The sequence below is a fragment of the Planococcus citri genome, chromosome 4, assembly GCF_950023065.1.
Source record: "Planococcus citri chromosome 4, ihPlaCitr1.1, whole genome shotgun sequence".
NCBI lineage: Eukaryota > Metazoa > Arthropoda > Insecta > Hemiptera > Pseudococcidae > Planococcus > Planococcus citri.
The window spans coordinates 65,515,749-65,532,844 of NC_088680.1; the positions used below are offsets into that span (position 1 = coordinate 65,515,749).

The following is a 17,096-nucleotide window of genomic DNA, read 5'->3' on the forward strand; positions in this document are numbered from 1 at the left end:
CTGAAGACGACTTCAAGTGGGTTCAAATCATTTTGGAGCCTCCAGCGACTTTTTGGAAATTACTGGAGCCTCCAGTAGATTTTTGAAACTTGAAATTCCCACAAAATTCCATCAAATTGGCGTTGTAAAGCTAAAATTTATTCTAGAAACTAAGTTCAATACGCTACGAAGTACTGCAGGTTAATTTCAAGTCATTTTGGAGCCTCCAGCGACTTTTTAAAAATTCCTGAAGCCTCCAGAAGATTTTTGAAACTTTAAATTTTCACAAAATTTCATCAAATGAAGATGGAAAGCTGTAATTTACTCTACACTTCAATTTTAACACCCTCTGAAAACGACTTCAGGTGGGTGCAAGTCATTTTAGAGCCTCCAGCGACTTTTTTGAAAATTAATGGAGCCTCCAGTAGATTTTTGAAACTTGAAATTTCCCCAAAATTTCATCAAACTGAGGTGAAGAGTTGAAATTCATTCTGCAAACTAATTTCAATACGCTACGAAGTGGACTGCTGGTGGATTGAAAGTCGTTTTGGAGCCTCCAGCGACTTTTTGAAAGGTTGTATGATGTTTTTTTGGAAAATTGAAATTTCCTAAAAGTAGCTGGAAGCTTCAAAACCATTTGAAACCGCCATGTAGTCTGCGAAGTAAATTTCAGCTTGCCAACTCCATTTGATCAAGTTTCAAAAATCTACTGGAGGCTCCAGTAATTTTCAAAAATGTCCCTGGAGGCTCTAAAATGACTTGAACCCACCTGGGGTCTTAGAATTGGAGTGTAGAGTAAATTTCAGCTTTCCATCTTCATTTAATGAAATTTTGTGAAAATTTAAAGTTTCAAAAATCTGCTGGAGGCTTTAGGAATTTTCAAAAAGTCGCTGGATGCTCCAAAACGACATGAAATTCACCTGCAGTACTTCGTAGCGTATTGAAATAAATTTTAGCTTTACAACGCCAATTTGATGGAATTTTGTGGGAATTTCGAGTATAAAAAATCTGCTTGAGGCTCCAGAACTGCTCAAAACGGGTTGAAACCGTTTTTAATCGATTTGGCATGTCGAAAATAGGGTATATATCCCAAATTTCAGTTTTCTTGGTCAATTTGGTAAAATTTTGATTTTTTTCCCCTCATTTTTGGCTTAAATTAGATTTTCAAAAATTCACCAAAAATTGAAAAACGCACTTTAGCACTTGAAATTTGGACAGGTGATAAATTTTTGCATGATCTTTCGATCTACCTTTGTAAAGTTTGAAAAAGTTCGTGCAAGTCCTATGTTAAAACGCAAAATCTGCGATTTTGGCTGACCTGTCAATCAAAATGGCCGCCATTTTGTAAGTAAGGCCAACTTTTTTTTGGGCAACTTTGCTTTAAAACGTTCCTTAGGATGTCCCCTTTAAGAAAAAAGTTGTCCCGGAAGATCGGGGGGGGGGGGGGGGTGCAATTCCAAACATCAAAAAAAGTTTAAATTTATTCACTTGTCTTATTTTGACCTCTTTCTGACGTATTTCATGAAAAAATTTATAAAAATAACACTCGTGGCAAAAAAATTGAAATTCGTTTATTTTTTGAATTTTGATTTTTTTGTGATGAGTTTATTTCATCGTGTGAAGGAGTTTTTTCAACTTTTTCAACGAATACGTAAAAATAGGGGTCAAATGAGTCAACTTCACCAGTCAAATCTTTTTTCATGTTTATAATCAAAAAATCACATTTTGTCGCAAACTTTAAATTTTTTTAAATCGATTTTACGACAAAATGCCATTCCAAATTTTTTAATATGTTGTTCAGCATGAAAAGTTCTCCACAATATAATTTTTTCAGAATTTTTGAGAGGCGGATCGGAACGATATAAAAACTACGTTTTGTAACTTTTCGAGCTAATTTTTCTTACGAAAAAAAGTGGAAACACTGATTTTTATGCAGGGTTGTACAAAAACTTTTTTTTTTTTAAAAAAAAGTTTTTTTTTGTTTCAAAACAGGTTTTTTTTTTGTTTAAAACTAGGGAAACACAAATTCATTTGTTTCGAGTTCACCAGACATCAATTTCTAAGATGTGACGTCATAAAATAGCTATAAAGCTCAAGAAATATTGAAAAGTTGGAATCAAAACACAAAATTTGTCTCTAAAAGTACAGTTTGTTCAATTTCACTTTTTTTCAACAAGAAACTAAAAAAAACGTGCTTTTTTTTAGGAAATTGGAGTTTTAAAAAAACACGTTCAAACAAAAAAAAACGTAGTTTTAAACGGTTTTAAACGGATTTTTGTGTTTAAAACATCGTTCTGTTTTTTTTTCATTTGTTTTAAACGTGTTTTAAACATGTACAGCCCTGTTTTTATGATATCACCAAAAAGCCTTTCAAAACCCCTAGGTAACTATTGAAAAAGTTTCATTTTGGTAGGTATCGTCAATCGTGGTTTATCGAGTAATCCATTGCTGAAATGGACGATATTTCAAATTCACTGAAAACTTTGGCACCCCCTAGCAGCCTTGAAAAAAGGGATAGAGAGCTGCGATTTGCGCCATTGTGGGCATTTTTTAACATATAAACGCATGGGCAAATGCCCACCCAGTAAATTCGATTTGCCCAAGAAAATTTTTAATTTGCACTCAAAATCACCAATCTATTCTCTAAATTATTAGGTTCTTATTTTTTTTCAAAAACTTTTGCCCTCGCTTCGCTCAGGCTAACTTGATTTTCTATTTCTCAAATTATTCATAACTGTGCTTGGAAAGTATTTTTTTTAATGTCTACGGTGGAGACTTGTTACTTTAAAATTATTGTTGTTTTACTTCTAAAAACTAAGTATAAATTTTGAAAGGCTTTTACCCTCGCTTTGCTCGGGCCAATTCAATTTACTTTTTTGCGATTAGAATTTCAAGACACCATTAATGATATTTAGAAAAAGTTGAAATCTGAAAAATCGAATTTTTACATTAAAAATGAGGTTGTTCTACTTATCGAACTACGAATTTTCCGAAGCTTCTGCCTTCGCTTCGCTCGGGCGAATTTGGTTCTCTTCTTCGCAATTATTAGAATTTCAAAAAATCTATGGTTGAATTTGAAAAATGTTGAGATTAGACAAACCAAATTCTTTCATTAAAATTGATGCTGTTCTGCTTCTCAAATTACAAATTTTCCAAAACAAATTTGTAACGCGAAAAGCAGAAAAATTCTAGAAATACTCATAATACTCAAAACATATGAAAATTGCAAATTTTTCATTTTTTTCTGAACAGAACAACTGGATTTTAGAGGTAATTTTCTGAAAACCTTTCATGATGTGTAATGATTTTATAAAAACGGTTAGTCCGGCATATGACAATAGGAGTAATTGCACCCCCCCCCCCCCGCCGATCCTCCGGGACAACATTTTTCTTAAAGGGGACATCCTAAGGAATATTTTAATGCAAAGTTGCCAAAAAAAAGTTGGCCTTACTTACAAAATGGCGGCCATTTTGATTTTCAGGTCAGCCGAAATCGCAGATTTTGCGTTTTAACATAGGACTTGCACAAACTTTTTCAAACTTTACAAAAGTAGATCGAATGATCATGCAAAAATTTATCACATGTCCAAATTTCAAGTGCTAAAGTGCGTTTTTCGATTTTTGGCGAATTTTTGAAAATCGAATTTAGGCCAAAAATGAGGGAAAAAATCAAAACTTTACCAAATTGACCAAGAAAACTGAAATTTGGGATATACCCTATTTTCGACATGCCAAATCGATTGGAAACGGTTTCAATCCGTTTTGAGCAGTTCTGGAGCCTCCAGCAGATTTTTTAAACTTGAAATTCCCACAAAATTCCATCAAATTGGAGTTGTAAAGCTAAAATTCATTCTAAAAACTAATTTCAATACGCTACGAAGTACTGCAGGTGAATTTCAAGTCGTTTTGGAGCCTCCAGCGACTTTTTGAAAATTCCTGAAACCTCCAGCAGATTTTTGAAACTTTAAATTTTCACAAAATTTCATCAAATGGAGATGGAAAGCTGAAATTTACTCTACACTCCAATTTTAACACCCTCAGAAGACGACTTTAGGTGGGTTCAAGTAATTTTAGGGCCTCCAGCGATTTTTTTTGAAAATTACTCGAGCCTCTAGCAGATTTTTGGAGCTTTAAATTTTCACAAAATTTCAACAAATGGAGATGGAAAGCTGAAATTTACTCCACAATTCAATTTTAACACCCTCTGAAGACGACTTCAGGTGGGTTCAAGTCATTTTAGGCCCTCCAGCGACTTTTTTGAAAATTACTGGAGCCTCCAGTAGATTTTTGAAAGTTGAAATTTCCGCAACATTAATTTATCAAATGGAGTTGGAAAGCTGAAATTTACTTCGCAGACTACATGGTGGTTTCAAATGGTTTTGAAGCTTCCAGCAACTTTTAGGAAATTTCAATTTTCCAAAAAAACGTCATACAACCTTTCAAAAAGTTGCTGGAGGCTCCAAAAAGACTTGAAATTCACCAGCAGTCAACTTCGTACCGTATTGAAATTAGTGTGCAGAACGAATTTCGACTATCCATCTTGGTTTGATAACATTTTAGGGAAATTTCAAGTTTCAAAAATCTACTGGAGGCTCCAGTAATTTTCAAAAAAGGTCGTTGAAGGCTCTAAAATGACTTGAAATCCACCAGAAGTCGTTTTCAGAGGGTGTTAAAATTGGAGTGTAGAGTAAATGTCAGCTTTCCATCTCTATTTGATGAAATTTTGTGAAAATTTAAAGTTTCAAAAATCTGCTGGAGGCTTTAGGAATTTTCAAAAAGTCGCTGGAGGCTCCAAAACGACTCGAAATTCACCTGCAGTACTTCGTAGCGTATTGAAATTAGTTTTTACAATAAATTTTAGCTTTTCAACGCCAATTTGATGGAATTTTGTGGGAATTTCAAGTTTAAAAAATCTGCTGGAGGCTCCAGAACTGCTCAAAATGGGTTGAAACCGTTTTTAATCGATTTGGCATGTCGAAAATAAGGTATATATCCCAAATTTCAGTTTTCTTGGTCAATTTGGTAAAATTTTGATTTTTTCCCCCTCATTTTTGGCTTGGATTAGATTTTCAAAAATTCACCAAAAATCGAAAAACGCACTTTAGCACTTGAAATTTTGACAGGTGATAAATTTTTGCATGATCTTTCGATCTACCTTTGTAAAGTTTGAAAAATTTCGTGCAAGTCCTATGTTGAAACGCGAAATCAGCGATTTCGGCTGACCTGTCAATCAAAATGGCCGCCATTTTGTAAGTAAGGCCAACTTTTTTTTGGGCAAGTTTGCTTTAATACGTTCTTTAGGATGTCCCCTTTAAGAAAAAAGTTGTCCCGGATGGTCGGCGGGGGGGGGGTGCAATTACTCCTATTGTCATATGCCGGACTATACAGGTTTGTCCTGAATATAATTTTACATGACTTGGGTAAAAATAAATTCCAGCTACGGGTCTATTTAACATCTCAAAGAAAGTGTTCCATTAATCAAATGCTGTGCACTAATCGTGACATTGTTGCAGTGTTGAAATTAAATAAAATCGACGGAGCTCAAGGTGTGAAAAAAGTACGAATAAGTTTGAAAATTGAATTTCACGAGAATACAATACCTACAATTTTTGTTTACTTTTCAGATTTTTACATTTTTATTATTTTTTAGTGAGTTACCTACATCTCGCTTTTCTTCGTGCCTTCTTAATTTATCGTTTATTCAATGAATTTCATCAGCAGTCTTCTACTAACAACAAACCATCATGATTTCAGATTACTTATGTCGAGTGAAATCATGTCTTCCCTGGAACCTCTGTGCAATTTTCGGCGGAATCCGTGTTCCTTGGAACTTACAGCTTCGGTGGTGTCTGCTGCGGTGTTGTGTCGTCAAGCTGCCATGATGAACCCGACCAATCCTCCTGAAAAAGTACGAGAGATCATCGCATTGCCACCGGCCATAGAGCAAAAGATCGAACGATTTATGACAATGGTAAAGCAACAAATTGTATCGTGGAGCAGTTTTTACGACAGAGAGATATTCTTCGATAAAGTGAGTAGTCGAGCTCACGAATATTTTCACGTTTTGGTTTGGTCGGATGATGGTACCATTAATTACGAAGAGACCGCTCGAGAAATGCTGAAACAAGACGATTTGAATGCTGCAGAGAAGTACAGAATCGCGTGTAATCATTGTTTAAAAAATGAGATCAAAACGTTGAGGTCGAATTTGAAAACGAAGATAGATTTGCGAAAAGCTAAACGATATTATCCATTGGTGTATTATTGGGAATGCGTTTGTCGAAAGGGTAAGACTACCGGATTGACTAAATATATCATCGATAAAGTGTTTAATGGTGAATACAACTACCCAACTTGTGCTACTGATTATTTCTTGAATCGGTTGAGTTTGAAGAAACGAAATAATCTCCTCCAAAAACGGTATCTGCGAATAATGCCATTCAAGAGTTGGGAAAATTTTCTGATGAAATTGACTAACGAAGAATTAGTGTCGTTGTGCGACGGTTCCATTGATGACACATTAGACATCTTTCTTGTTCTTCCCATGATGGCCATGATGCGGTATTTGATGAGGTTTTGGATGCATGCAGATTTTGTGATGCAGGTTTGGATACGTATACGAGAGGCATATTCGATGTCCTCATTTCATTGTCTAATCAGAGAACTTTTAATCTGCGAGGAGTTTCTTTTTCAATCAACCGAGCATGTTTCTCTGGCTTTGGAAATGTTCGATCTCGCTCCTTACCCATTGCGAAGAGATGCATTCGATTATTACTTACAAGAGAAGTTGTGGGATCGTGATTCGAACTTGATCGACGTTAGATTAGACGTAGCCATCCTATCAACCATTTATCCAGATTATAGACGATACAAGTTTTCGCCGAGGACCTGGTTGGATTTGTTAAAGAGGTATCCCACGGATTGTTTCGTGCAATTCATGCACATATGTTGTGAAGAAGAAGGAACTGAGGAATTTAAAATGGAAGTTATGCAGATGGAGGATTATTGGTCATCAGATCACTGCTACATGTTACTGAGTGAAATGCGATTTTCCGAGATAGATCATCTTCTCAGCACATTTTCGTCGGATCTTGGTAGAATTATGAAAACCAAGCAGAAGATTTTACGAGATAATTTATTGAAATCGCACTATTGGGTTGGAAATAATGGTTTGATATTTCCTCCGCCAAGCCAGCTCGTTGATTTCATCGAAGGATCGTTTGAAAGTATTCGGTCAGCGAACGCATTCAAAATAAAAGTTTTGTCGTCGGTAAATTGTTTGAAAGTTTGTTACAAAGCTGCTGGAAGTGATATGTTTGATTGGTTGAAGGATGCTGTGTGGATGTGTAGTTGTAACGACGATGATTTCAAGCTGTATAGAAACAAGTTTTTACAGCTTGGTGTTGAGCTGGCCGAAGGGTCGGAATGTGATATTCCGGATGTTTTCAAAGATCCTGGTTGGGTTTCGTTTTTGGAATGGTCTTCGAATTAGACAAAGAGTTGAGAACTCTCGAATTTTACGTTAGAACTACCTAATGCTTTAATTAATGAATAGGTAATTGTTTTGTTCAAGTTTAATTTAGTTAGATTAAGCGTGTGTTTCAACTTTTCTTTTTGATTTTTGTTTTATTAAATTAGGTACTCTTAGAATACATATTATACGTCCTTATGTGATTTCAATTTCGTCGAGTTGTTTGTGTTATCGAATTCAGTTGAATCGAGTTTGTTGAAATGCCATAAAATTATTTGAATTAACTGAGAATTGATGAAATTCCTATTGTAAAAAATATCGCAAGTGCTCAGTTACCTATGAAAAATGTACCTAATTTATATAGTCGATTAGAGTAAGAGTGTGTTTCAACTTTTCTTCTTGATTTTTGTTTTATTAAATTAATCTCAAAATGAGTAAGTAAGTGTATAATTTTCGTCGAGATTTTTCCATTATTGAATTTACTGCATTGAATGATATTTTATTTTTAAAAATATAATCTAAATGTCACACGTGAAATTGAGTAAAAAAAAGTAGGCTTCGAAGGAGAAAATTTCAAGTAATATTTGAGTAAAATCAAATTGCGTAGCTAGCATGTAGACCAGTCAGGGCGCTCAAAATGTACCAAATCAAAAGTCGTCTAAATTGCCAAAAATTCTCATTTCTCATCTAAAAGTACTAAAAATTGTCGTTTTTTTGCAAAAAAAAAATAAATAAAAAATAGAGAAGACTTATTTGTACTTACCTAAAACTTTTTTTAAAAAAGTTGTAAATGTCCACTAGTTATTAGAAATTTTTACATTTTTGTTTAAAATTATCAAAAAGTCTTCCTTTTTTTCACCAAAAAGCTGCGAAGGGCTGAAAAGAGTCGTATCTTAATTTTTTTAGATGAAAAGTGCGGAGAGGAACGCTTTTCTGCCAAAAATTCTCGCTTTCCTACCAAAGAGTTACTTAAAGGCAGAGAAAGTGCAAAAAGGAATCACTTTCTGTAAAAAATGTCGTTTTTTTGCAAAAAAAAAAGGTTTAAAAAGATTTGTTTTATGGAAATTTTCTCAAGTCTCGTTTTTTGACAAAAATTGCCAAAAGTCCGTGATGTTAGCCAACATTTTCCAAGTCTCGATCGAGTTTCATTGTTGAATATTGTAATGATTTGTTGGGTAATTTTTTATACCAAGGTAGGTAAAAATCGAAATGTACAAGTCTTGCAAGTACCTCCTGTGGCACGGCGTGGCTCAATTTTAATTTTAAGATCAAATATTTATTTTACCCGTATTTCGCGATTCCTTTATGCTATTTTTCAAAAATTTTGGCACCATCTCTTCCCCCTCTCCTCCTTCATTCCTTCTTCTAGAAAGCTCAGTTTTGATTTCAGCAACAAACAGGTTTCAGAATCTGGGACAGAGTCCTCGAAAACCTGTATTCCATGTAGAATTTAGCCAAAGAGCCTCTTGGGGATCAATTTTGTTTTTTAGGTCAACTGATTTCGTAATTTATCTGAGAGAAGGAATGAAATGTCATGTGATGATCGGCTTGCGCATCTGACTAAGGTGAAAGCTGTGCCCTGTTTTGAAACATTCGCGAGTTTTTCTTTTTTCGTAAAAAATAAGATGATATCTCGAATACAAACTGAATACTTTTCTGTGAAGAATTTCTGAGAGTTACTAGAGAATCATTCACATCGCACCTATGAAATTCAATTTCTAATTTTTTATGCACAATGAGAAATTATTTTAATAAAAAGAAATTTATTATAAAAAATTGTTTTTAAAAAATACGTATTTTACGGTTGATTTCAAAACTCTCTCATGAAATGGAAATTTTTTCGAGTAAAGTGAACGAATTTGAATTAGGTAATTTATTCAATTCTATTTTACACATCAAGAACTAGGTTCTGTTTGTAGTTTTGGGCTATTTTGGAGCTTCCAACAAGTTTTCAAATTTTTTTTTTTAAATTTCAAATCGCTCTATAAAAAGACCAAAAAATGAACTTTAGCACCAACAACATTATTAATCGATGATTTTAGGCGGCATAACATGGCTTTCGTTGTACATTTTCTTTGAAAATTTGATATTTTTTCCCCCACTTTTTCTGGGATTTAGGTACGTGTAAATCAAAAATTCATTCTTGACTCGCATGCCATTTTTTTTTCATCTTTAGTGATGGAAAAGAAGAATTTTTTCTATCGAAGTAGAGAAAAGTGTGTTTTCGCGGTGGTTAAACGGGGTGAAATGCTAAATTTTTGTGGTATGTACATATAGTGAAAAAAATTAAAAAATGAATTTATAGGAGGAAATATTTAGGAATTTGGATATGAAAAATGTTAAAAATTTCAAAGTGAGTAAAAACTCTTTTATGCATGAAAAGGACGAAAAAACCTCAAGTTTTTTTTTGGGATATGATTATGAAATTTTGAAGAAAATGCGATAGTTTTTTTTCATTTTGCATTGAGAAATTATGGAACCTCTTCCAATAAGTGTGCGTACTTGAATTTGATTAAATTTCACATACCCCCCCCCCTCTCCATAATTATTCTCACTAAAGGGTCGTTCCACAATCCACGTCAATTCGACCATAAAGTGGTAAGGGGGGGTCGGCGATTTTTTTGACATTTTTCCTGAGGAAAGACCTTTTGAAGGGATTACCAATGGCGCAAATCCAGGGTGTCTACCAGAAGAAAAAAGTTCTGACAGGTAAAGTTGACTCATTTGACCCCTATTTTTACGTATCTGTTGAAAAAGTTGAAAAACCCCTTTTACTCAATAAAATGAACTCATAGAAAAAAAAAAATAAAATTCGTTGATTTTTTGAATTTTTTTGAATTTTAATTTTTTTGCGATGAGTTTATTTCATCGAGTGAAGGAGTTTTTTCAATTTTTTCAACGAACAGGTACGTAAAAATAGGGGTCAAATGAGTCAACTTCACCAGTCAAAACTTTTTTTCATGTTTCAAATCAAAAAATAGCATTTTTTCGCAAACTTTAAATTTTTTTAAATCGACTTTACGACATAATACCATCCCAATTTTTTAATTTATTGTTCAGCATGAAAAGTTGTCCATAATATATTTTTTTCAGAATTTTTGAAAGTCGGAACGATATGAAAACTACGTTTTATAACTTTTCGAGCTAATTTTTCGTACGAAAAAAAGTGGAAACACTGATTTTTATGATATGACCAAAAAAGCCTTTCAAAATCCCTAATTATTGTGAAAAGTTCCATTTTAGTAGGTATCGTGGTTATCGAGTAATCCACTGCTGAAATGGACGATATTAAAATTCACTGGAAACTTTGACACCCCCTAGCAGCCTTGGAAAAAGGGCTAGAGAGCTTCGATTTGCGCCATTGTACATCCCTTCAAAAAATTTTTCCAAAGGAAAAATTTCAAAAAAATCGCTGACCCCCCCCCCCCCCTCCCCTACCACTTTTTGGTTCAATTGACGTGGAACGACCCTAAACAGAAGGATTGGTTCGAGAAATAGGGGGAAATATATCCCCAATTTTTTGTGCACTAGTCGCGAAATTATTGCAGTATTGGAATCGAATTTATTAGAAAATCGATAGAGCTATGGTGCGAAAAAAGTGCAAAGAAGTTTGGAAATTGAAAGGAGGAGTCCCATAATAAGGCCACTTTTTTGGCCCCAGGCCAGTTATGAACTCGACCACTCTTGAAATGTTGTAATGAATGTCCCAAATACGAATCCGTGGTTAGTTAACCCAAAATGACCATTTTTTGGGGCTCCAGGGGTTCCCAAAGTTGTGAATAAAAAAATAATTTTTGGAACCACTGAGTAGGTATTATTTTCAAAAACTTTTTTAGCGTAAGATATCTGTTTGAACCCGATAAACGTTATGCAAGCTGATTTCCCCATTTTCGACCCTCGGGGGCAGAAATTGGGGGGGGGGTTAATTTTTGACAAATTTTGGAACCATAATTTTTGACCTACCTCTTCGAGCTCCACTAAGGAGCTTTTTACAGTTTATTACTATCTGAAAGACCTCAATCCTACCGAATTTTGAGCCCAATAAAATTTTCCGTTGATACTCAAAAATCCAATTTTCCAATTTTTCATAATTTCGATATTTTAGGAACCCCCTGGGAAACTAAAACTAGGAACCTGCGATTTGCGCCAAACGTAACTTCTTGAGGTATATATTCAATCATCTAGATGAAAAAGTTGAATTAAGCTCCCTGTATATTGATAATTTTGAACCCCTTTTTTACAGCCCCCCCCCCACTTTAGGCACTCTTAAAAAAGACGTTTAAGCACATTTTTTCAAATAAATTGAAGAATTTACATTTGAACCACACTGGCAAGTGCTCGATAATTTTTCATTTGATTTTTCCAATAACTTTCAAAATTAATGCTTTTTTGGGCCAAATTCTGAGATGTTACTTCGTTGAAATCGTGAAAACGTGATTCTGGCTTTTTTTCTAAGAGTAAAATCTCAGAATTTGGCCCAAAAAAGCATTAATTTTGAAAGTTATTGGAAAAATCAAATGAAAAATTATCGAGCACTTGCCAGTGTGGTTCAAATGTAAATTCTTCAACTTATTTGAAAAAATGTGCTTGATTTTTACTTTTTTTATTTTTTAGTCTAGTACATCTCGCTTTTCTCTGTCGCTCATTTTATTTTTTTAAATATACGTCGCTTGTTCAATGAATTTCATCAGCAGTTCACTAACAACAAACCATTATAATTTCAGATTGCCTGGAGTGAAATCTATCATGTCTTCCCTCGAACCTCTGTGCGATTTTCGGAGAAATCCGTGTACCTTGGAACATATAGCTTCGGTGGTGTCTGCTGCAGTGTTGTGTCGTCGAGCTGCCATGATGAACCCGACCAATCCTCCTGAAAAAGTACAAGAGATCATCGCATTGCCCCCAGCCATAGAGCAAAAGATCCAACGATTTATGCCAATAGTAAAGGTACAAATTGCATGGTGGAACAATTTTTATGATAGAGAGATATTCTTCGATACACCGGATATCAGTCGAGCTGAGGAATATTTCCACGTTTTGGTTTGGTCCGACGATGGTTCCATTAATGACGAAGAAACCGCCCGAGCAATGCTGAAGCAAGACGATTTGAGTACCGAAAAGAAGTACAGAATCGCGTGTAATCATTGTTTGGAAACTGAGATCAGGAAGTTTTGGCAGATTTTGAAAACTGATAAGAACTTGCAAAAGCGAGATTATCTATTGGTGTATTATTGGGAATGTGTCTCGAAGTCGGGCCATGAGACTAACGGATTGACTAAATATATCATAAAAAAACTATTCAATAGCGAATACTTTTACCCAGACTGCGCTGTTTATTATTTCCTTAGCCGTTTAATTTCGGTAAGACGAATTGATTACCTGCCAGTATGCCATCAACAAATAAGGTCATTTAGAAGTTGGGTAAATTTTTTGATGAAATTGAGTAACGAGCAACTGGTGGAACTATTTAATTACTCCAATAGCTGGCAATTCGTCGATAACGAACGAGACCTGTTTCATTATTTGATGAGATTCTGGATGCATGCAGATTTTGTGGTGCAGGTTTGGCTGCGTATACGAGGCGAGTATTCCAACAGCGCATTTGCTGGTCTGATCGAAGAAGTTTTCATGTGCCGGAATTTCCCTTTTCGATCGACTGATTATATTTCTCTGGCTGAGGAAATCTTTAATCTGGCTCCTTACGAATTGCGGCTTGCTGCACACGATGACTACCTATTGTGTGGGTGGTGGAATCGTAATTCCTACTTGACAGACGTTAGATTTGACGTTGCCATTCTGTCAACCGTTGATGCAGATGACAGCCTATACGTGTTTTGGGATGCAACTTGGTTGCAGTTGTTTCAGAAGTATCCCGCGGATTGTTTCATGCAACTTCTGCACGTATGTCTAGGAGGAGAAATAGCTGAAGAACGCTTCAAGACGAGTGTTTTAAAACTGCATGATTATTTTTCAAAAGAATACTGCCGCTTTTTATTCGCAGAAATGCGTTTTTCCGAATTGGATCAGTTTCTCAACGTGTTTTCGTCGGATATTTGCAGAATAATGAGAACCAAGGAGATGTTATTGCGACGATGCTTATTCGATTGGCCTGATTACTTGTATTTTTTTAAATCATCTAGATTCATCTTTCCTCCGCCTAATCAGTTCGTTGATTTTATCGAAGGATCGTTCGAAAGTATTCGATCGGCCAATGAATTTAAAATAAAAATTTTGTCGTCGGTACATTTTTTGAAAGCATGTTACAAGGCTGCTGGAAACGATATGTTTGATTGGCTAAAGGATGCTGTGTGGATGTGTAGTTGTAACGATGATGATTTCAAGCTGTATAAAAGCAAGTTCTTACAGCTCAGTGTTGATGAGCTAGCGAAATCATCTGATCTTCCGGATTTTTTACAAGAGCAGGTTGATTGGCTAAAGAAATCACATGAGGATTTTTCAGATGTTGTCGTTTGGACGTTGTTTCCGAAATTGCCTGATATTCCGGATATTTCCAAAGATCCCGGTTGGACGTCGTTTTTCGAATGGTGTTCGAATGAGAACTGAAATTTTCGAACTTTATTTCAGAATTATTACACTTTATTTTAATTAGTACGTAGTTTTGTTTCTTAGTTTTTTTGTTTAGTTGAGGTACTTAGGTAATAGGTAAGTAGTAAGTACCTACTTAGTACATATAATAGTTGTTTACAGTGTAAGAGTATGCTACAACTTTTCTTCTTAATTTTTGTTTTGTTCCTTGATTGGGCAAAAAATAAATGCGATTTGTATTTCGTTTACATTTTTTATTTTTAAATTCATAGTGTAGGTAGGTACTACTCGTATCATATGTATTATTATTACTTTTTTTTTTCAAAAATTATTATTATGGCAACAATAGCAGAAAATCTCGCTTTTGGTCGAAATTCCCAAAGTGTCGTTTCTGTCCAAAAATGGCTAAACATTGTCACTTTTTTGCGAAAAATTCTAAAAAGTTCAACTTTTTTTCTAAATGTTAGGTACTAGTCCAAAGGTATTGATTTTTTTTTCGGAAATGCCCAAAGATGAAAATTCTCGTTTTTCAAAAAGTCGAAAAAAATAAAAAAAATGTAAAAAAGAATCACGTTCTGCCAAAAATAGCTAAAAGTTCTACCGTTTGCCAGAATTTCTAAAAAATCTAATTTCTTTCCCAAAATTTCCAGAAAGTCTCGCTTTTTTTTCAAAAATTGTCAAAGCTTCTTGCTTTTTCCTGGAAATTTCCAATTCAAATTTTCGCTTACAATTGTCAATGAGTTTCGTAAGTCTTGATCGAGTTTCATTGTTGAATATGTATTTATTGGAATATTTTGTTGCATATATTTTTTGGTGACTTTTCTGCTTAGAAATATTTTGCTTACGTTTTGTAAATTTTTTCCATGCAAGTACATCAAGCAGTCCGGTCGGACTGCCCCGCCAAGCAAGAAAAAAAAACGAACACAAAAAAAAAACCAAAAACGATAATACCAAACGCGATGACAGTCCGGCCACTTACTGCTTACATTCCCTGAACAACTAAGCGTATTTTCGATGATGAATTTCTCGCGAATAAAAAAACGCACGAATCTGATTTTTTGATATGTTGTTGACATCAACGAGAGCTTTAATTTGGTATACTTACAAACTTTCTACGGTAAAAAATGATGTAGATTGAAATACCCAAAGTTAGCATTTTGGGGTAATTTTTGAAATCACTAATCTTCGTGTCAAGAGAAAACTACTGAACCAATTCAAGTCAAATTTCGTACACTGGTGTAAATTAATGAGTTATTTCTAGATACAACGTCAGTTTTGAAAAAAAATTATTTTTGACCCCCTTTTTCTTAATTTTAGAATTTCTTTCCCCCCTAAAACACCCCCAAAATGAAAATTTTTCGCGGTACCGTAGAAAAGGGTCATCTACATTATATTCGCCATCACTGTGCAAAATTTCAAGCAAATCGGTTCATTTGGAAAGGCTGTAGCCTTGTCAACGGAAATTTAAGCATGAAATTTCGTGATGACTATTTCCATTTTTCATTCTAAACCACGCAAAAAATAAAAATTGTTTGCTGTACCATAAAAAAGGGTCATCTACATCATATTCACTATCAATGTGCAAAATCTCAAGCAAATCGGTTCATTAAGAGAGGCTGTAGCCTTGTCAACGGAAATTTCAGCATGAAAATTCATGAAAATTTCTGTTGACAAGGCTACAGCTCCTCCAATTGAACCGATTTGCTTGAAATTTTGCACAGTAGTATTAAATATGATGCAGATGACCCTTTTTTATGGTACAGCAAACAATTTTTATTTTTAGGGTGATTGAGAGTGAAAAATGAAAATATTCATGAAATTTGATGCTTAAATTTCCGTTGACAAGGCTACAGCTTCTCCAAATGAACCGATTTGCTGGAAATTTTGCAAAATGATACCGAATATAATGTAGATGACCCTTTTCTACGGTAAAACGAGAAATTTTCAATTTTGGGGGGTTTTATGGGGGAAAGCAATTTTAAAATTGTGAAAAAGGGAGTCAAAAATGATTTTTTTAAATAACCAACGTTATATTTTGAAATAATACCCTAATTTAAATCAATGTACGAAATTTGACTCATATCGGTTCGGTAGTGTTCTTCTAGTGAGAAACTTTGTGATTTAATTAACAAAATATTCTAAAATTCTTGGAGTGTACCCGAATTCCCATTAATAATTTATGATAATGTACATTATTAAAAAAAAAAAAAAGTCGTGATATCAATCGAAAATACTTTTAAAAAGCAAAAATTCCGCCAACCAAAAAAAAAAACTTACAAAAAAACAAAAAGAATTGTCAACAAAAATCTGATATTCTAAACTTCTTGGAGTACAATTTACAATATGTACACATTAAAAAAAAAAAAAAAGTCGTGATATCCATCAAAAATACTTTTAAAAAGCAAAATTACCGCCAACCAAAAAAAAAAAAAAAAAAAAAACTTGCAAAAGGAATTGTCAACAAAAATCTGTTCATTAAGTAACTTTAATGAAAAAATTCATGATATCAAAACATCGCCAAGCAATTTTCATTCAGCAGTTGTGATCAGGAATTGATATGGAATTTCAAATTAATTTGGTACTTACTGAAATAAAATATCCATAAGTTTGAGAACTGAATTGAAAAACCGGGCCAAGCGCCGGCGGAATTTATCGGTCCGGTTTTTCAATTCAGTTCTCAAACTTATGGATATTTTATTTCAGTAAGTACCAAATTAATTTGAAATTCCATATCAATTCCTGATCACAACTGCTGAATGAAAATTGCTTGGCGATGTTTTGATATCATGAATTTTTTCATTAAAGTTACTTAATGAACAGATTTTTGTTGACAATTCCTTTTGCAAGTTTTTTTTTTTTTTTTTTTTTTTGGTTGGCGGTAATTTTGCTTTTTAAAAGTATTTTTGATGGATATAATCTTTTGGTTCATTCGAATTCCGTTTTTTAAAAATTTTTAGGAACCAAGAACTGATAAAATTTTGGCATTATTTGTAGACCAAGCTGAAATTTTTTGTAACCCAAAAAGCGAAATGAAGTTTTAGTTGTGATTTTTAGATTTCCATCGTGTGTAAGGCATCGATTCTTCATGGTTAAAAATTTT

At 34.1% G+C, this 17,096-nt stretch overlaps 1 protein-coding gene across 1 annotated transcript in view; it reads left to right on the plus strand.

Moving 5' to 3' along the window:
- The window catches only part of LOC135844912 (uncharacterized), a 145,717-nt gene extending 131,473 nt beyond the window's left edge, over positions 1-14,244 (plus strand). The window contains exon 4 of the mRNA XM_065363301.1: positions 12,175-14,244. Within this exon, the coding sequence (XP_065219373.1) occupies positions 12,197-14,014 (1,818 nt within the window). The 5' untranslated portion in view covers positions 12,175-12,196 and the 3' untranslated portion in view covers positions 14,015-14,244. The remainder of the gene's footprint in view (positions 1-12,174) is intronic.
- The last annotated feature ends 2,852 nt before the right edge of the window (positions 14,245-17,096 follow it).